Source organism: Panicum virgatum, chromosome 4N, assembly GCF_016808335.1.
Source record: "Panicum virgatum strain AP13 chromosome 4N, P.virgatum_v5, whole genome shotgun sequence".
Taxonomy (NCBI): domain Eukaryota; kingdom Viridiplantae; phylum Streptophyta; class Magnoliopsida; order Poales; family Poaceae; genus Panicum; species Panicum virgatum.
In genome coordinates this window covers 25,561,086-25,581,997 of record NC_053148.1, presented here as the reverse complement: position 1 = coordinate 25,581,997, position 20,912 = coordinate 25,561,086, and the positions used below count along the sequence as shown (strand labels likewise).

The 20,912-nt window shown below is 43.3% G+C and overlaps 1 protein-coding gene and 1 pseudogene across 2 annotated transcripts; one reads left to right on the top strand and one right to left on the bottom strand.

Annotated features, from left to right (window-relative positions):
• The window catches only part of LOC120671201, a 46,012-nt pseudogene extending 38,169 nt beyond the window's left edge, over positions 1-7,843 (top strand).
• Positions 7,844-8,970: 1,127 nt separating this feature from the next.
• On the bottom strand, positions 8,971-11,226 carry LOC120670188. Of its 2 annotated transcripts, none has more exons than XM_039950252.1 (4): positions 11,057-11,226; positions 10,132-10,266; positions 9,832-10,002; positions 8,971-9,213 (listed from the first exon to the last, which is right to left on the bottom strand). In XM_039950252.1, exons 1-4 carry the CDS (start codon positions 11,216-11,218, stop codon positions 9,154-9,156), a joined length of 528 nt encoding a protein of 175 aa, XP_039806186.1. In that variant the 5' UTR covers positions 11,219-11,226; the 3' UTR covers positions 8,971-9,153. The 2 variants fall into 2 exon arrangements, with proteins under 2 accessions (XP_039806186.1, XP_039806185.1); XM_039950251.1 differs by having other exon boundaries at positions 10,132-10,356; positions 11,057-11,196.
• Positions 11,227-20,912: the final 9,686 nt, after the last annotated feature.

The window sequence follows — 20,912 nt, the reverse complement described above, 5'->3', positions numbered from 1 at the left end:
ACAGCAGAAACAAAACCATCCTTAGTGCAACTGATCAAATCATAATCGGACAAGTCCACGCCCGATAAACACATGACGTTGTCGTGTGCACTAATAGAATCCGAATCGGCTAAAGCAACAAAGGATGAAGTGTCCCCATGGACAATCTCAACCTCATCGCCGATCCACTGAACAAGAAATTGATGCAAGGTAGAAGGAACACACTGATTTGCATGAATCCAATCCCTCCCAAGAATCAAATTGTAGTTACCTTGCACTTCTGAGATGAAGAAAGCTTTAGCAAGCGTCTTACTCCCAATGGTGAGCTCCATGGAAGCAACTCCTTTGGCGCTAAGAGGCTCGCTCCCTCCAACGCCGCTGACTGTCATGTTCGTCTTGATCAAGTCTTCGTCTTGGCTGCCGAGCTTCTTGTACAATGAGTAGGGCATAAGATTTACAATGGCCCCACCATCCACTAGCATGCGAGTCACCGGCTTTCCGTTAATGTGTCCCCTCATGTAAAGAGCCTTGAGGTGATTGTCTTTCTCGCTTGGCTTCTGGAACACAGCTTCACTGGGACCAAACTGAAGATGAGCCATGTCTTCCTCTGGAACCACAAAATAATCCGAAGACAAGTGTACCACGTTAATCTCCAAATTGATGCGCTCCGGAGACGCTTCATAATCCACCAATTCCTCGTCTTCGGCTGTCTGAGGAACTGCTAGGGCTTCGTCATCAGAAGAAACCAAAATGGGTGGCGCCGATTCGGCTGCTGGCTCTGCAGAAGGCTCGATCGGTCTGACCGGTTGCTTAGAGCGGTCTGACCGGTCTGTCTGACCAGTCTGATCGGTCGGCTGAAGCAGTCCGACCGGTCTGGCTGGCTGATCAGCTGTCTTGGCCTTCCAAACCTTGCTCTGAAGGAACATGGGCCTGTATCTGTTGAAGTCCTCATCCCTCTTCTTCTCTTTCTCCAGCTCCTTCTTTTCTTTGTTGCGAAGGCGCTGCAATTTCCTCTTTTGTGTATGAGTTAAACCCGAAGGGCATCACCTAGGCTGATGGTACTTGTCCGCCGTGCTCTTGCTGCTACCAGCTTCATGATCATTGGCCAGGACCGGCTTTTGCGAAGGAACGTCAACCGATGTATCTATATCCATCGATTTCTTGCTCGTATCCTTTTTGGGCATCTTGAACCACAACATCGGCTTTAAACTTCTCTAGGTCGGCCATAGGCTTCTGTTCCCCTTTCTTCTCCTTGACGCGATACTCGAATCTTGAAATAGGAGCTTGGCCCGGCATCTGATGAGACCGGTCTGACCAGTCGGAGGTGACCGGTCTGACCGGTGCAGCCTGTTGCACTAGACCAGATTGGCGTGGTCCCAATCGGTCATGTACTGGTACTCTGGAGCTTTCCCCCCTGATAATGTGGAGGATAAGGCATCGGAAAACACTGCATCCATGTCCCTCCATGCTCCCACACCGGATTTGTAGCATTTGACGCCGGTGGCATCTATGGCATGGTAGCATACATCTTCTGAGGAGGATACAATGTGACAACATCACCTCTGCACCGGCAGAACTCCCTCCTCGGGGACGCTGGACGATCTTGGTGCGGTGGTGATCGCGGTCTCTTTTTTAGCGGCCGATCGTTTTGAACGGCCTTTGTGTACTTGTTCGACAACTGGTTGAAGGTGGGCTTCTGATTAGTAGCTCTTCCCTGCACCTTCACCTCATTGGTCTTCCAAGTACCCACTTCCGGACGTTTTGGCTTGAAAGTCCGGGGACGGTCACCAGGGTGGTCAGACTGGCTGGAAGAACCGGTCTGACCGGTCGGAGACACCGGTCTGACCGGTTGCGCCTGATCAGCAAACCGATTTTCTGGTGGAGAGCTTCCTTGCCCCCCGAGTCTTGGATTTCCGACAATGATCTTCAATGTATCCTTGCCATCATCAGTCTTCTCTTTGATAACTTCCCGGGCAAGGATCTTGTCACTTGTATTCATCGGTCTTGGATCACCGATGACAACATGCTTCCCCTTAGCTCCTTCGGCTTGCTCCGGCCGAATGAGCACCTTTGGATTGTTCAATTCCAGCATATGAACAGGGAAAGGAGCTTTGTCAATTTGCATCTCAGAAAGTACTAATCATCCTTCATTAATGGCCGATTGTACCTGTCGACGAAAAACATTACAATCAGTAGTAGCATGAGATGTAGAGTTATGCCACTTACAATATGCATGTCGTTTAAGTTCGTCGGAAGATGGAATAGCATGTGACAATCAGATGTTACCATTTTTAAGCAATTCGTCAAAATCCGATCACACTTAGAAACATCAAAAGTAAATTTCAGCTCCTCTTGCCGATTCTTTTGAATCGGCTTGAGAGACGGAACCGAACCGGGTTTGGCCTTTGATGGCCAAACAAATTCAGCGGCATATACTTCCTTACTATTATCGTCCGAACTATCCGAATCATGATCAAGAACATGTGTGTTGGACCGATGAGGCTTGAAAGTATCTTTAGAATTTTTGTACTCAAATTCGGTGCCAATAGCTCGCATTTGCAAATGATTAATCGTAATGTAATCAAAACCTTCAAGTTTCTCCTTCAAATAAGAACGCAAGCCATTAAACGCTAAATCCGCCAAATCCTTCTCCGAAAGAGATGAATTAAAAAACCAATTTTTTTAAAGCTTTAAATCTTTGGAAGTAATCCAAAACCGATTCATCTCGGTTTTGTTTAATCGACGTCAAATCTAACAATCGAATTTCAGCTTCCCCACTATAGAAGTGATCATGAAATTTGCGCTCTAATTGATTCCAATTTAAAATAGATCCCGTCCCTAGCGAGGAAAACCAAGAGAAAGCGGTTCCAGTCAAAGACAAAGAAAACAAGCAAACCCGCAAAGCATCATTAAGACCCGCTTCCCCCAATTGCAAGACATATTGGCTAACATGCTTCCAAGTCGTGCGAGAATCTTCACCATTGAATTTGACAAACTCGGGAACGCACCAACCAGCAGGATATGAAATAAAATCAAACTCAGGAGGATATGGCTTTTGATATAAACGCGACCCACCCATATCAATCCCGAGTTTAGATTTAAGTACACCGGCCAAATCTTCTCTAAATCTATTAAAATCGGCCTGAGAAGCACCATTGGCCGAAGTATACGAAGAGGATGAAACACGTTGAATGGTAGGACCGGAGTAAGCCACGTTAGTGTTAGGAATCGGTCCTCGATGAGGTCCAGATCCCTGCTGTGACGTAACATGGGGCCCTGTATACATCACCATCTCATTAGTTCGGCTAGGGACGTTGAACTAGGGTTGGACGTGTGCGGCACAGAGGGCACTGGCTGCTGTCCCATCAGACCGGTTTGACCGGTCGCGTAACCGGTCTGACCGGTCGAGGAGACCGGTGGGACCGGTGGCGCATGGACAGTAGATGGCGACGAAGTTTGCCCGGGGAACGAGTTCGGCGGCATCCCATAGAATTGATATTGGGTAAAAGACGTGCCAGCCGAATCTGCTTCTGTGAATTGAGCGCCACTGTCGACACTTTTACCCTTTTTAAGCGCTGCAATTTCATCATTAAGCCCAGCAAGAGTCTCTCCCGCAGCTACTTGCGCAGCAGATATTTTCGAATCTACCATGAGAGAGAATTGCTTAACTAATTCAGAGGGATCATTAGGAAGTACCTCAACCTTGTCTTGGTTTACCTTGAACGATGGCATCACGAACTCCCCGACCCTCTTGAATAGGCCTCCTCGCTCCTTCTTGAATCCCTGAAGAAACTGCTCCTTCAGGTGCTCTTCAGCGATGAGGTAGGCCTTGCGCTCCTCTTCAGTGAGTTCCTCCATGATCGCCTTGATGACGTTGTCGTTGTGGATTTCACCATGAGTACCCATCTTCTCGGAGAATCTAGATTAGATCGGTTTTAAAACCAGATTAATCTATTCCCCAGCGGAGTCGCCAAAAAGTGTGTTGACACAGAATTGCGCCAACACACTCGAATGCGCTAGAACGCGCGACGATCGTCAAAACGATCAACAAAGCGAAAACCCAGGGCGGACCGGTCTGACCGGTTTCGCCGATCGGTCTGACCGGTGCAGGCAAGGAACTCGCGAAGACATAGAACAGCGAGCTCGGGAGGAACCCCGTCAAAGCTCGTGATCATAGGGTTGCTCTGAGGTCGGCAGGCCACTCAGAACGTCTTCAAACGCCGCCGGGATGAAGGAAGAAAGCAATTTAGGGTTGGAAAAGGCTAGGGTTTGAGAGATAAAAGTAATGCGATTTTTTGTATTGATTCGATTGGGAATAACCTCAATCGGCCTTAGCCTTTATATTTATAGGCCGGGGAAGACGTACCCCTTCACGAGTAGGATTACATGAGGACTCTTTACAACAGCCCTAATTCTACTCGGACTGTACATACCAGACTGGTCTAACCGGTCGGCCCGACCGATCAGACCGGTCGACCTCAGCAGGTGCCAAATTTTGCTGTCAACACTGGGCGTCGGCGCGCCTCGGCGCCGCCCTCCTCCTGCCGGCGAGGCTGCGGCTGGCTGACCGACGGCTCAGCGCCGCCCCCCTCCCAGTCGGGGTGCTGCTGCTGGCAGCCCGGCGGCTCGGCGCTGCCGCCTCCCGGTTGGGTGCTGCTGCTGTCGGCCCAGCGGCTTGGGTCGCCGGCGGTGGCTGGCTCCAGCGAGCGGCGCGCCGGTGGACATGGATTGGAAGGAGGAAGAAGAAGGTGATTTGAATATAGATAGGCAAGATTTGGCTAGTCTGTTGGATACCTCAACCATTTAGCTAGCTTTTTAATTAGTTTTTACCTAGTGTTTTACCTAATCATTTAGCTAGGATTTTTAGCTCATCTCTTGGAGATGCTCTAACCGGTGCCCCTCCTATTTGACCGGAGAAGATCCGATCTGCGACCGTTGGCTGCTGTTCGGAAAGCACGCGCGCAGGGCCCGAGTGCCTTGACTGCGGAGAGGACACATTGGCGTGGTGGCGCTGCTCAGCCGGCGGCGGGGGCTCGCCAGTGCAGTGCTTCCCTGGCGCTATGATGTGCCAAAAATTTGGCAGAAGGACACAGGAGAGACAGAGAGAGAAGTGGCAAAGGTAATTAGTGTGTTTTGGAGCTCGGGGAGGTGCCAGCGATGGTCGGTGGCCTGAGAGACAGATAGAGAAGTGGCAAAGCTAATTAGTGTGTTTTGGAGCTCGGGGAGATGCCGGTGATGGTCGGCGGCGGGCGGCAGCGCTCAGGTGAGGCCGTGCGGGTGCTTGGGCATGCAAGAAGAAGAGAAAGTGGAGAAATGGAAGGGGAGCTCACCGCGAAAGGCCATCACCCAAAGGGCAGTGTGCAATAAAATTAACTAATTTGTGTAAAGGTGCTTTAGTATTCATTCTAATTTTCAGGAGGGGAGTACTAGAGCGATTCTTGATAGATATATACCGTAAGATGTAGCATCACCTAGCAGCTCAACTGCAGTTAGACGGTATTTATAGCTTGCAAACACTTAACTGTCTGCGTACGTATATGTCTATATTGTGGTAATCGAGCAGCACAATTGGGATCTGAAGCGCAGAAGGACAAATATTCGCCGTCATTGAGCAAACTGCACAAGGTTTGCGCTTATGTAAGTGAAAACAGTCAATTCCATGTCACTTTGTCCAATTCAATTCGATGGCTAAGCGCCTATAGCATGTTTTAACTTACCTTGCACATTTTCAGGCCATGACAGAGCCAGAGTATGGTAGTGATGCAAGCTCTCTGAACACTGTAGCTCGAAAGGTAACTGTTGCACCAAATCATTGCCTTCATGTTTTCCTCTATATTATTTGATGACAAAGAGTGGCTGATGATTTCTCTTTGGATTATGTGCATGATATGAGTTATCATGTAATCTTGAGCAATTTACCTTCACAATTTTCGAAATACGTCATTGGCATGATGATGATGTAATAATTGACAAAATGGCCATATGCATTGAATGATGTAAAATGTCGGATCTTTATCCATTTTCTAAAAATATTTGTTGAGATCCCATTGTTTCTGGACCTCATGTCTATAAAAATTCAATTCTATGTCTTCAGCCAAGATACGAAAAATTATTAATTGTATTCAAATTTACTCATTTTGTTGATACACTTATTTTAGACTGATTGTCTACTATAATTTGATCAATTTTGTGATATAATCTGAACTTCTTTAATAGGTTCCTGGAGGGTGTGTCCTAAATGGTAGGAAACGGTGGCCTGGGAACAGCAGTTTTGCAGATGTGTTGGTTGTTTTTGCTCGGAATACCAGCACCAACCAGGTTAATGGGTAAGGCAGATTATGTATGCATTGGTCTTGTTCACATAAACTTTGTATGTAAATTTTTTTCTTGTGTCGAACCATAATATCAGGTTCATTGTGAATGGAGGAAGCCCTGGTCTGAAGACCAGCAAGATCGAGAACAAGGTTTCAATGAGAATTGTCCAGAACTGCGACATCGAGCTGGAGAATGTGTTCGTCTCTGCTGATGATCTGTGCCAATTCTTTTCAGGATCTTGTGAATGTAATAGATATATCTTCCACATACATACATACCCAAACATATGTTAAAAACAGCTTGGTAGTCCACAATAGGTAGGGAACTAAACAACGTTGCTGTCCTTAAGTGCAGTCTCTTGCTTTCAGTCGTGTCATGGCTGCGTGGGTCAGCATCGGCATCGCAGTAGGGGTGTACGACGCATGCCAGAGGTACAACACTTCAACTAATAAGCTTCTGTTGACAATGTTTTGATGCACTCATTCTTGCTGCGCTGCCCTAACTGTACTGCATTTGATCAGGTACCTGGGGGAGAGGAAACAGTTCGGCGTACCACTAGCAGCGTTCCAGCTGAACCAAGAGAAGCTTGTCAGGATGCTTGGCAACATCCAGGCCATGTGGCTCCTCGGCTGGCGCCTTTGCAAGCTGCACAGCTCCAGTAAGATGACCATCGGCCAGGCCAGCCTGGGCAAGGTCAGTTGGTGGCTCAGTGCTACCCATTCTTCATTTAATTTTGTGGGTCCAGAACTCATTGAAAAATTGACTGCCAAGAACTCGTATTGTAACATATGGACATCATTTTCCTAAAAAAAAACATATGGACATCACAATAGCTATGACAATCAATCTTGCAGGCATGGATCACGAAGCAGGCTAGGGAGACGGTGGCGCTCGGCAGGGAGCTCCTTGGTGGCAATGGCATTGTCACTGATTTCCACGTTGGCAAGGTATGTTGTTGTGACGGTTGTAATTGTTAGTTAGCTGTCTTTTCTGGTCATTGGAAAGTCTGGCCCTCTGTTTGTTCACTATATAATTAGAGCCGCATATGTATATGTGATGCACAAATGCATGCAGGCATTCTGCGACATGGAGACTGTGTACACATACGAGGGTAGCTACGAAGTTAACGCCCTAATTGTCGCATGGGAGATCACCGGCATCTCCAGCATTAGGCCGACAAGCTGGCTCTAGTGTTGCAAAACTGTGAAACCAAGCCAGTAAACAGTGCATATCTAGAGTTTTGTTCGAGTCTGCACCATATTATAAGAAATCTACAAGGGGACTGTCCAAGGCAAAAAAGAGTAATCAAATAAGAGATACTTGCTATTCAATCCCCACAAGACTATGCATGTAGTACTATATAGATAGGTGATGTGTCATATACATGGTAAACTTCATTACGATATGAGAAAAGAATATTGTACTAATGCCTTGATGGAGCAAAAATCTGGAAGCTACCCAGCTATACTTGTGTGTCAGACATAAAACCCAAGCAAACCCTTCACTGTTGAACACTTTCAGATATATGTGCCATAATGTGTTATCTGGATATGTGCTTTGCTCTATGAAAAATTACCATCTATGTCATTATTTGTGATTTTGATGATTCAGTGGCAATATACTTATTGGGAATAACATGTATGTCAAGAATTAACCCTTGTAATGAACACTTGTAGAGTTTCATAGGATACAAGGATGCAACTAAAAAAAGGGCCACCATAGCTGGGATAAAGAGAGGAATGAATTGGACTTATCCTATGAATAAAATATATTAATTGATTCAATCTGGCAGTTTTACGGAGACTCGTGTAAAGCATTTCACAAGCTTTCTATAGTCTAAAACTGTTAAAATTGGAGTCTCGAGTGAGAAGTTATGATCAAGATACGAAGCAAAGAAAAGGGGTGACCAGAAGTTCCGACTGTGGAGTGGGAGTTTGAGTTTTTTTGCCTACCCAAACTTTAAGTAACCATCGGAGCAATGACTCCTTAAATTGTTTGGGCTATATATACCCTTGATGTGCTGAAGTCCATTGGAGCACAAGACACATCAAGAACATATGCAAGGTACAGAAGTGCTAAAGCGAACATATCCAAGATGATTACGATATGCTTAGAGATTATAGCATAAATTTTTACATTCCCACCACTGACTTCAATCTTCTGGATCTTGTTAGGCACATCCCTATATTATCTTTCTTTCTGTATTGTCTTGCACGAGAAATGTAGAAAAGCATGTTCTGGAGATATAGATTAGGTCTTATAATGAGAATGAAAGATGGAGTATATTGTGTTTATCCTGGACATTGTTGTTTAATCAATAGTTTTCCCAGATTGATTATTGGTTACTTACATTGCAAAAACCCGACATTCATTCACGCAGCATTCACAATTTTGTTTCTCGTTATGTTGATGTCATGATTTAATATATTCATCTTTATTTTCCCAAATTATAGGTGATGAGTATAAAGAATGAAGCTCCCACGGCGGATAGGATTATGGTAGTGTCGGATGAACTCATAGGATTCCTTATTAATAACAAGGCCATGAATTCTAAATGAGAGTTCTACTATGATGGAGAGATGCTCGATAAAGAGCTAACGCCACGGTTAACGTCGTGATATTTTAACTTCGATGGAAAATTCCCTGGGCAAACTTCAATACATTTGGTACAAATAATACTAAGTTTCAAAGATTTCATACTCAGTTATTATTTATCCAAGAAAAAGATATATATAAATAAAATAATTGCATAGTAAATTAGAGCAAAGAGAATAAGCACGTGCTGATCTCTGCTGGATCAATAATTATTTCTGAACTAAAGAAATAAAACTAGAAATATATAAGCTATGTCGCAGTTTCTTAAGCAATGCAATCCAGACCCAGGCATCCAATCCACATACTCCAGACCACCTTCCTCGTCTGAAAAGTTGAACATACAATCCTTGTAAGGCCAGGTACAGTCAACAGTGTTTAATTTGGATCAATTTTAATGTAGGGTTCATGTATAGTCATACAAATAGTTAGTAGATTAAGAAGTGTGTCCCTCCCATTAGTAGAAATTAACAAGCAAAAATATGATCTGTGGAGAATGTATCAAACAATGAATTGGTACTTTTTTTTATTAGAGGTGGGCAGTTAATTATAAAATTACCCAATCCCCATACTTCTTGGATGTTGATCTAGTGGTCCAGATTGAAGTTTACACAGTTTACACGAAGGGGGTGGTTTGCATCTGATATGTTCTCATACTAGATACAGAATGATGCATGTCACTATAGCTAACTCTTGTTGAGTATAAATGCTCAAGATATACTCTTCAATTAGAGGGCATGTATGATCATATATTTTAACACCGGCCATAGATGTTGTCCATGAAGACAGGAGACACCATTATAAATTACGAAATAAATTAAGCATGGCAAGCACATCTCTGACCTCAGGACCTCATGAGAAATCAGTGGAAAAAATGCAATCTAATATGAAATAATTGTGTTTTCTACTGTACGCTTACTATATATACATATATATTGCTGGTACCTTTCTAGGTTTTCGGTACAGCAGAGGCTCAGGCACCTTGTACAGGTCCTCATCCACAGGTTTACAGACAACCTTACGCTTCATTGCATATGCTCCAACCACATCAGCTTGTATGGCGCCGTCCTCCAGCTCGTCGGAACTGCAGTGGTTCTCCACTTCTCTCCTTATAACCTGACGCACCAGATTTAAAACGACACCAAATAAATCAGTGGCATCACTGGAGTAGTAGTTATATAAGGACGAAGCTATTTCGTACATTTACTTCAAACCACAGCACGAGTTACGTACACAACAACATACCTTTATCTGGGCTGGCTTGCGTTGAAAAGACGCCGACGGGGTCCTGAACAAGACAAGAGGTGTGCCGCAGACCATGCTCTTCTCGACGGCAACTAAGCCGTCGCCGCGGCGGTCCCAGCGCTTTATCAACCGTGCCTGCATTGCGGAGTCGAAGTACTGCGTGATGGAGAGGTCGTTACAGTAGTTCCACACACCAAACGCCGGGATCTGGCACCCCATCATCCTCTGGCACATGCATGAACAACATCAACATATATACCACTACTAGAAAAACAGCTAAGGGTATCGGTTCAAATTGGCCTTTGGTACCGGTTATTGTAACCGGTACCTCGGAAGTGGTACCAAAGGCTCGAGCCTTTGGTATCAGATAAAATAACGGGTACCTAAGGGCTCCTTGTACCAAAATATCCTTTGGCTGGGAATTGAACCCGCGACCTCTAGCCTCGTGCGTTTCTCCTTTACCATCTCACCTACGCAGTAGTTTTGATTGAGAAGGAGATATTTTCCTTTTCAAGCAACCCATGGATGAGCCTAAGGTACCGGTAGGTGTTACCAACCGGTACCTAAGACTCCTAAGGCACCGGTTGGTAACATCAACCGGTACCTAAGGCTCGTCTACAGATATCGGTTGGTGGCACCACTCAGTACTAATGTAAAAATTACCACCCGGTACCTATGGAGAGCCTTAGGTACCGGTTGATATTACCAACCGGTACCTAAGGCTCATTTATAAATTCCATCCACCCCAAAAGTATCGGTATGGAGATGAACCGGTACCTATACTGGTACTTTTGGGGTAGACCTAAGGCTTGTTTTCTAGTAGTGTACCCTGGGTCAGGAAGAGAGAAGAAGCTTCATATATTCTAGCAGAAATAAAAGACTATGAGATCGTGCTTATTATCACATATTGCTTCTTTGGACTCACCTCTATCTCCATGCCGTCGTTGGAGCTGTAGCTTATTTTCTCTGTCGAGCAGATCCAAGTGGAACCGATGAGCAGATCAGGACACACAATGAGACCCGGGAGCTTGTGCAGTGCAGACAGGGCGGTGGTGCAGCGCGCGTGCAGATTTATATGTACGAGCATTTTCTCGTGGCGGTGGCCGGGCACGCAGCGGGAGCGTCTGCCATTGATTGCACGTAAACCGCAGGGAGCAAAAGGCTGGACACTGGGAAAAGCGAAAGGTTCAGTGCATGCAGATCTGCTGAATGATATGCATGGATACGTATCCAGCGCCGCAGAATTGAATGGAAGTAATGCAAAGTGTAATTAAGCGCTGTAGGATGCGCAGTTTATTTATCTAAATAGTAAATACCACACTAGCACCTTTATTTAATGAGCACGCGAGTCAAATTAACAATCTAACCCAACTTAAAATGTTCCACCATATGAAACCTAACCCAACTACCCTTGATCTTAAGTTAAATACTTATTAGTTTTAGCGACCATTTAGGTTCATTTTGGGAATTTAAATATCCTATGGTCACGGTGCATGCGCTGGACAGAGGCGTCTCAGATCATACCCCGCTACTTTTGGAAACAGGTGACTCATTCTATACGGGACATGCGAAGCAATTCAAATTAGAACTCAGTTGGTTATCCCTTGAGGATTTTAGAGAGCGGGTCATAGAAATTTGGAATAAACCGGTTAGCGAACAAAATTCAGGGCAACACTGGAATAGAAAATTGGGGGCACTTAGAAAGCACTTGCAGGGTGGGCTCGCCACCACCATGGGGTATATAAAACACAAAAGGAAAACCTCCAATCGATAGTTACGAACCTTGACACCTAAGCTGAAACTAGAACACTCACAGATGAGGAGAGGAATCAACTGGAATCCGCCCAGGATGACTTGATAAAACTCTTGCGAGAGGAGGAACTCAAGTATTATCAACGTGCCAAAGTGACTGATGTTCTTTTGGGGGATAATAACACTCGATACTTTTTGATGGTTGCAAATAGCAAAATCGTAAGAAACGTATCTTTTCCCTAGAACACGAGGGCGGGAAAATTGAGTGTCAGCACAACCTAAAAGGTTACATCACCCAATTTTACAAAGAATTATTCGGTCCTCCCGAAGAGAATAATTTTACTCCAGGCGATAGAACGGATGATGTTCCTCAAGTCAGTTCACTAGAAAATACACTCCTCGTAGCCCCTTTCATTGAAAAGGAGATTCAAGATGCAATCTTTGATATGGATCATAAGAAAGCGCCAGGTCCAGACGGCTTCCCAGCTGAATTCTATCAGCAGTTTTGGGACGTCATCAAAGGAGACCTTATGCAAATGTTCCATGATCTGCATAACGGTGATATTCCTCTCTTCAGCCTAAATTTTGGTGTCATTATGTTATTGCCAAAAACACAAGAAACCAATAAAATTCAACAATATAGGCCAATCTGCCTCCTGAATGTGAGTTTCAAAATTTTCACGAAAGTGGCAACAATTTGAGTCAACTCAGTTTCCGACAACATAATTAGCCATTCACAGACGTCTTTTATGCGCGGCCGAAACATTTTAGAAGGAGTTGTGATCTTGCATGAGACGGTTCATGAATTACATCGCAAGAATCAGAGTGGAGTAATCTTCAAAATAGATTTCGAGAAGGCCTACGATAAAGTTAGGTGGAATTTCCTATTTCAGATGCTTCGGTTGAAAGGCTTTTAACACAAGTGGATTGAGTGGATTAAGTCTTTCATCTCAGGCGGATGTGTAGCAATAAACGCCAATGATGAGGTGTGTCCATATTTTCAAACAAAGAATGGACTTAGGCGAGGTGACCCACTCTCACCTATCCTTTTCAATATAGTAGCCGATATGCTCGCGCTTTTCATTAAGAGAGAAAAATCAGAAGGTTTGCTGAGTGGTGTGGTGCCTCATTTGGTAGATGATGGGCTATCTATACTACAACATGTTGAAGATACAATCCTCTTTATGGATCATAACCTGGAGCACCCTCATAACATGAAGACTATTCTTTGTGCGTTTGAGCAGCTATCAGGCCTCAAAATTAATTTCTATAAGAGTGAAATCTTCTGCTTTGGAGAAGCAAAGAATTACGAAAGCCAGTACATGGAATCTATGGCTGTAACCCAAGTTCTTTTCCAATCCGATACTTAGGTATTCCCATTCATTACACCAGATCCTCTTCCTCCTAGGTACAAAGCCAATGCCTACTGCAAGCACCCAGACTCAATGATCAGTTATTGTGATACTTTCGTAGGGTCTGTGGTAGGAAATTGTCTAATAGTGATTGGCTGAAGATCCAAGAACGGTTTGAAAAACACCTTAATAGTTGGAAAGGTAAACATCTTTCAACTGGAGGTCGTTTAACACTCATTAATTCTGTTCTTAGTAGCTTGCCATCTACATGATGTCATTCTTCGAAATCCCAAAAGGGGTTCGTAAAAAGTTGGATTATTTTCGATCCAGATTTTTTTGGCAAAGTGATGAACATAAAAGAAAGTATCGGCTATCAAGGTGGGACATCCTGTGCCAACCAAGGGATCAAGGGGAACTAGTGATTCACAATTTGGAATTAAAAAACATAGCTTTGCTCAGTCAGTGGCTATACCATCTGTTAACAACAGATGGTACATGGCAGCAGATCTTACGCAATAAATACCTAGGATCTAAACCTTTGGTACAGGTCCAATGGAGGAGTGGAGATTCACATTTCTGGGCGAGCCTGATGAAGGTAAAACGTGATTTTTTAAGATTGGGACTTTCATAATAAATGATGGGTCTCAAGTAAGATTCTGGGAAGACACTTGGTTAGGAAATAGTCCTTTACGGGATCAATACCCACAACTTTATAATATTGTCAGAAAGAAGCAGGATACGCTGGCTGACGTACTGAGTACACAGATCACGAATCTCTCCTGGCGTAGAGATCTAATTGGCAATAAGTTGGTGATATGGAATAATCTTGTCTCACGTCTACCAGACATGTATCTTTTCGGTAAAATCACAATATCTGGGATTAATCAATCAGAACACTCCTAACCTAAATAAGAGAATATGGAAATTAAAAGCCCCACTCAAGATAAAAATTTTTCTCTGGTATCTTAGACGAGGTGTTATTCTTACAAAAGATAATCTTGCAAAACAGAATTGGCAGGGGAACCAACAGTGTTGTTTCTGTCATGAAAATGAAACGATACAACATCTGTTTTTTGACTGCCGATTCACGAGAATGGTATGGGCTTCGCTTTATGCGGCTTAGGACATACCAAAACCTCAAAATATGCCTACTATGTTTGGGAGCTGGCTCAATAGAATTCCTAAAGAATATAAGCCACTAGTACTTCTGGGCACGGCAGCCTTGTGTTGGTCTATTTGGCTATGCACAAATGTTGTGGTGTTCGATAACAAAAAAATCTTTCTTTTTGCAGGTTAATTACTCAACTATGCACAAATGTTGTGGTGTTCGATAACAAAAAAATCTATCCTTCAAAAGCATACTTTGCAGGACAAGTTTGTAGCGGCATCTCATTTCTTGAAATAGGGGGCCAAGGATTTTTTTTGCCCGGGTATATGGGTGGCGGTCTAGTCTTATGATTGACAGTCATTAGTGTCGAAGGTTCTATGTCAAACTCTTTTGGACTGTGTGTCGGTTAGGTAGAGGTCGGAAAAATTTCAAAACGATGTATCACCTTGATGTATTGTGCTTGAAATCAATAAAATTTCCCTTTTCCAAAAAAAGGTTCATTTTGATATGTAGTTAATAACCATTATTAATTTTAAATTTTAGCACTGAAATTTGAAAAAAAAAACGTAACTTATTTTTTTGAGGGCAAGCAGAGTTTTAGTGTACATTTGAGTTTCCACATGCTTGTGAACAGTTGCGATTCACCCTCTATGAAAAAATGGGAGAAATGGAAAAACAAAAATAAAAACAGACATTGATAAGTTTTTTCTACGCTCGTGCGCCAGTGTGCCCTGACGCACAATTTCACTACAAGTGGATGGAGAATTTTCTTGGGGAGGTGAAATCTAAGCTTGCTTATTTTCTACTGAGATGAGTGTTGGAATTATGGGCTTGGCCCATTTATTTTCATCAATGCAATTAAAAGAATTGAAAACCCACTTTTAAATGCTAGGGAATCAGTTGCTTAATTCCGTATCGAGATTTGAGGAGGATCACAACCGACTTAAAGGGTGGACCCTGTGTACACCACTTGTGAAGCCGGTAAGAGGAGATTGGTGAGCCACACGCGCGCTCGCTCGCCGCTCTACGCCGGGGCACCGCAGCTATATAAACCTACCCCGTCTCCTCTCATACTCACTCACAAGCTCTTGCTTCTGGTACTCCTGGTTAGGAGACCACTACCTTCTCCTTCAGCTGCTTTTTGCAATCCCCATCGCTTTCTCCTTCAGCTGCATTTTTTCAATCCCTATCGCTAGCACTGCGCGCATAGTTCTAGCGAAAGCAGGCCTTCAGAACCTCTTCTCGCTGAAGGTCCTGCACAGGATAGCAGTCAATCAGGTTTTTGGGGAGCGTCTTGACGCGACTGCTTGCTCTCTGAACGACTACTCCTGGCGGCGTGAACGACTACTTCGTCTACATCCCGGCGACCAGAATGACTACATCGTCTACTTTCTGGTGATTGTTCGTGGGATTGCACTGCGAACATCATCCTGCATCGACATCGTTCGGCTACATCAAGTAAGGCCTGTCGAATAGAATGAGTTCTATTCCAGCTAGTAACGACGCAACCGGTGCCTCCAACACTGGTCCCGTCTTGGGGTACAATCTGAAACTCATATGTTTCATTTTGTTCAATTTTGTGTTAATCTTGAACACTTGCATATGCTTAGATTCACTCACTATAGTCATGGAAATATTGTTTAATTACATTGTTAATTTTGGAATTAAAATATACCAAAAAATGCCTAGATTTCTAACAATCCAAAAACCTGATCATGTTAATAGGCTTTCGGTATCTAGCTCTGCGGCAACAATCAAACCACCACCATTTGATGGTTCTAATTACAAACGTTGGCGTGAGCGGCTTATACTATGGTTGATAGCACTGAGAATGATGGATGTAAAAGAGGGGAAGCCTGAACAGTTCACTCCAGAGGAAAGGAGTGCGTTCGATGAGGCCAATAACCTCTTTCGAGGATGCATCATTAGTGTCCTCGCTGAAAACCTGGTGGATTTTTATATCTGGCTGCCAACTGGCAAAGCTTTGTGGGATGCTCTTGAGGCTTAATATGGAGTGTCTGATATCGGCAGTGAGTTGTATGTGATGGAGCAGTTCCTAGACTATAGGATGGTCGAAGATCGTTCTGTGGTGGAACAGGCTCATGAAATACATACTCTGGCAAAAGATATCAAAAATTGTAGCAAAGAGTCTCCATGTGTGTTACTCGATAAGTTTGTGGCCGGAGGTATTATCTCTGAGCTGCCACCTTCTTGGAGGGACTTTGCTACTTCACTAAAACACAAGAGACAAGAGTTCACCATAGATGGACTCATTGGGACTCTTGATGTTGAAGAGAAGGCGAGAGCAAAAGACATACATGGGAAAGGAGTTGTTGGTACTTCAAGTGCCAATCTTGTTCAGAAGAACAACTCCAACTAGAATAAGAAAAAGCCACCGCTAAACCAATCAAAGGCTAAGCAGACAACCACTTTCAAGAAGAAGAAGAAGGAAGCTTGCTATGTGTGCGCGAGTAAGGAACACTTTGCTGCTAAGTGTCCAGAGCACAAAGGCAAGAAGTCTGCCAACATGGTAATTAGCGAGCTTGGAGGAACATCGGGGTACAATAATTTATTACCTACAGTTCTTTCAGTTTTTTGTTCACCCAAGTGGTGGGTTGACACTGGTGCTAATATTCATGTTTGTGCTCATGCTTCTTTGTTTTCTTATTACCAAGTCGGAGGGACTTCCTCCTTGCTGATGGGTAACGGATCGCATGCGCGTGTTCTTAGTGTTGGTACGGTAAATCTGAAATTTATTTCGGGGAAGACCGCGCAGCTGAAGAACATGCAGCATGTCCCCACCATCAAGAAGAATCTAGTCAGCAGCTCTCTACTATGTAGAGATTGTTTTAAGTTAGTCTTTGAGTCCAATAAATGTGTCTTGTATAAGTTTGGTACTTTCATTGGAAAAGGTTATGAAAGCGGAGGCTTGTTCCGTCTTTGTTAGATGTTTGTAATAAAGTTGCATACAATGTTATTAACATTCATGAATCAAATGTTTGGCATTCGAGGCTTTATCATGTTAATTTCGGTTGTATGATGCGCTTAGCTAATTTGAGTTTTATTCCAAAGTTTACTTTTGTCAAAAATTGTAAGTGCCGTGTATGTGTTGAATCAAAACAAACTCGCAAGCCTCATAAGGCCGCGGAGGCGAGGAGCTTGGCTCCCTTAGAATTAATTCATTCTGATTTGTGCGAATGAATGGCGTGTTGACAAAAGGTGGTAAAAGATATTTCACGACTTTGAACGATGACTGCACTAGATTTTGTTACATCTATTTGTTGAAGTCAAAAGATGAAGTTTTACACTACATTAAAATCTATAAAGCTGAAGTAGAAAACCAACTTGAGAGAAAGATCAAAAGAGTTATATCAGATCATGGTGGTGAGTACTTATCAAATTTATTCACTTCATTCTGCGAGGAATATGGTATTATTCATGAGAGGACGCGTCCCTATTCTCCTCAGTCAAATGGGGTTGCTGAAAGAAAGAACCGCACTCTAATTGATTTGGTTAACGCCATGTTAGATACAGCGGGACTTTCCAAAGAATGGTGGGGTTAGGGTATATTGACTACATGTCATGTCCTAAACTGTGTTCCTACAAAGAATAAAGAGATAACACCATTCGAGGAATGGAAGAAGAAAAGGCCAACACTTTCATACTTACGTACATGGGGTTGTTTGGCCAAAATGAGTGTGCCAATAACCAAGAAACGTAAGTTTGGATCTAAAACTATGGATTGTGTCTTTCTAGGTTATGCTATTCACAACATTGGGTATAGATTTTTAATAGTGAAATCTGGAGTACCTGACATGCATGTTGGTACAATAATGGAGTTTAGAGATGCTACATTTTTTGAAAACATTTTTCCCATTAGAGACGAAACAAGTTCATCTAGGCAAGAGTTTATCGAGGATGATAGCTCTACTGAGCCGATAGAACACAATGAACATACACTTGTGGAAAATCCTGAGAAGGATAACAATAATGCTTCTAGAAAGAGCAAAAGACTGTAAAGTCTTTTGACAGTCTTTTGGTGATGATTTCATTGTATACCTTATGGATGATACACAAAGAACCATTGAAGAGACATATTCATCTCCTGATGCTGACTATTGGAAGGAAGCAGTGAGGAGTGAGATGGATTCTATTATGTCTAATGGAACCTGGGAGGTTGTTGAACGTCCTTATTGATGTAAACCTGTTGGATGCAAGTGGGTGTTCAAGAAAAAGCTTAGGCCAGATGGTACTATTGAAAAGTACAAGGCTAGACTTGTGGCCAAGGGTTAAACCCAAAAAGAAGGAGAAGATTTCTTTGACACTTATTCACCAATTGTACGATTGACCACAATTCGAGTGTTACTTTCCTTGGCAGCCCCTTATGGTCTTCTGGTTCATCAGATGGACGTTAAGACGGCTTTCCTCAATGGAGAGTTGGAAGAGGAGATCTGGATCAGTCAGATGGGTTTGTATCAAAGGGTCAAGGAGGAATGGTTTGTAAGTTGTTGAAATCTTTATATGGTCTCAAGCAAGCGCCTAAGCAGTGGCATGAAAAGTTCGACAGAACTTTGACGTCTGCTGGCTTTGTTGTGATCGAAGCTGACAAATGTGTGTACTATCGCTATGGTGGGGCTGAAGGAATGATTTTGTGCTTGTATGTGGATGACATACTGATCATTGGCACTAGCCTTAATGTGATTAAGGAAGTGAAAGACTTTTTATCTCAAAGTTTCGAGATGAAGGATCTGGGAGATGCTGATGTTATCCTTAATATAAAGCTGGTAAAAGAGAGCAATGGTGGGGTGATTCTTACACAGTCTCACTATGTGGAGAAGGTATTAAGTCGCTTTGTTTATAGCGACTATAAACCTATCTCAACACCATATGATGCCAGTTTAATTCTAAGGAAGAACAAAAGGATAATGCGAGATCAGTTGAGATATTCTCAGATCATTGGATCATTGATGTATTTAGCTAGTGCAACAAGACCTGATACAACAAGACCTGACATCTCGTTTACTGTAAGCAAACTGATCCGGTTTGTTTTAAACCCGGGAGATGATCATTGGAAGGCTCTTGAAAGAGTAATGTGCCATCTAAAGGGCACAATGGACTATGGAATTCACTACATCGGGTACCCTAGGGTAGGGTATAGTGATTCAAACTGAATTTCTGATGCTGATGAGATAAAGGCCACAAGTGGATATGTGTTTACACTTGGTGGTGGAGCTGTTTCCTAGAAGTCTTGCAAACAGACCATCTTAATGTGGTCAACTATGTAAGCAGAACTCATAGCATTAGATACCGCCACTGTTGAGGCTGAGTGGCTTCGTGAGCTCCTTATGGACTTGTCGATAGTTGAAAAACCGATACCGGCAATTGTAATGAACTGTGACAATCAAACGGTGATTGTCAAGGTGAATAGTTTAAAAGATAACATGTAGTCATCAAGACATGTGAAAAGGCGGTTGAAATCTGTCAGAATATTGAGAAACTCCGGAGTAATAGCCTTGGACTATGTTCAGACGGCTAAAAATCTGGCAGATTAGTTTACAAAGGGTCTTTCACAGAATGTGATAGATAATGCATCTATGGAATTGGGCTTGAAACCCATGTGAGTCATTCTATAGTGGTGACCTGTCCTACGTGATCGGAGATCCCGTGAAGTAGATTGGTGAAACAAACTAAAGTCTGATTGAGGGAAGAAAACCTTTGTAAAAAGGCTCATTCCGTGTATAAAGTGCATTTCTCTTCTAATTTGTATGGCAGGTTGGTCTATATCTTAATGTGTTCCAGGTGGTTTGTTTAAAACAAATGAGTTATTTTCTTGAAACAAAGACGTTGTCCTATAGAACATATGAAAGGAATACACCTATATGAGTCTGACTACTAGTCATAGTCTATGAGAATTGGGTACTCTCTAGGAACTCATGAAAGGCCTGGAGTACGACTTATAAGCTCCAAACAACGAGGATGCTTATGCATCCTAGTACCAGTGTAGGGCTCTGGTCAAACTTGTTTGCACAAGACTGTCAATTCAAGGCATAGTCCATTGTACAATTGTGAATAAGTGTAGCCTTTGTCCTAGATGGAAGTTCAACTTAAAAGTATCTGCCAAATACTGGTATATAAAGAAGGGAATGAGAACATTTCTAGTGTGGCTTGAAAAGTCTCTGTCAAAGCCCACTATTAAATACTAGGGAATCAATTGCTTAATTCCGTATCGGGATTTGAGGAAGATCTCATCCGACTTAAAGGGTGAACCCTGTGTACACCACTTGTGAAGCCGGTAAGAGGAGGTTGGTGAGCCACACGCACACGCGCTCGCTCGTCGGGGCGGGCCGAGGCCGTGGGTGCGGCGCGGCCGGACGTGCGGTGCGGTGCGATGAGAACGTTTTGTTGTTGAATAGGAGATCACTCCATTCTCCCTCAGCTGCTTTATGCAATCCCCATCGCTAGTAGAGTGTCCAGGTTCGTTGAATCTGAGAGCACCACACAACAATATAAACCTGCCCGTCTCCTCTCATACTCACTCACAAGCTCTTGCTTCTGGTACTCCTGCTTAG

Coding starts and splice junctions, on each gene's coding strand:
- LOC120670188 (XM_039950252.1), bottom strand. CDS start 11,218: ATGCTCGTACATATAAATCTGCACGCGCGCTGCACCACCGCCCTGTCT. Junction 10,267..11,056: donor ACGACGGCATGGAGATAGAG/GTGAGTCCAAAG, acceptor TCCGCAATGCAG/GCACGGTTGATAAAGCGCTG. Junction 10,003..10,131: donor GCAAGCCAGCCCAGATAAAG/GTATGTTGTTGT, acceptor CTGGTGCGTCAG/GTTATAAGGAGAGAAGTGGA.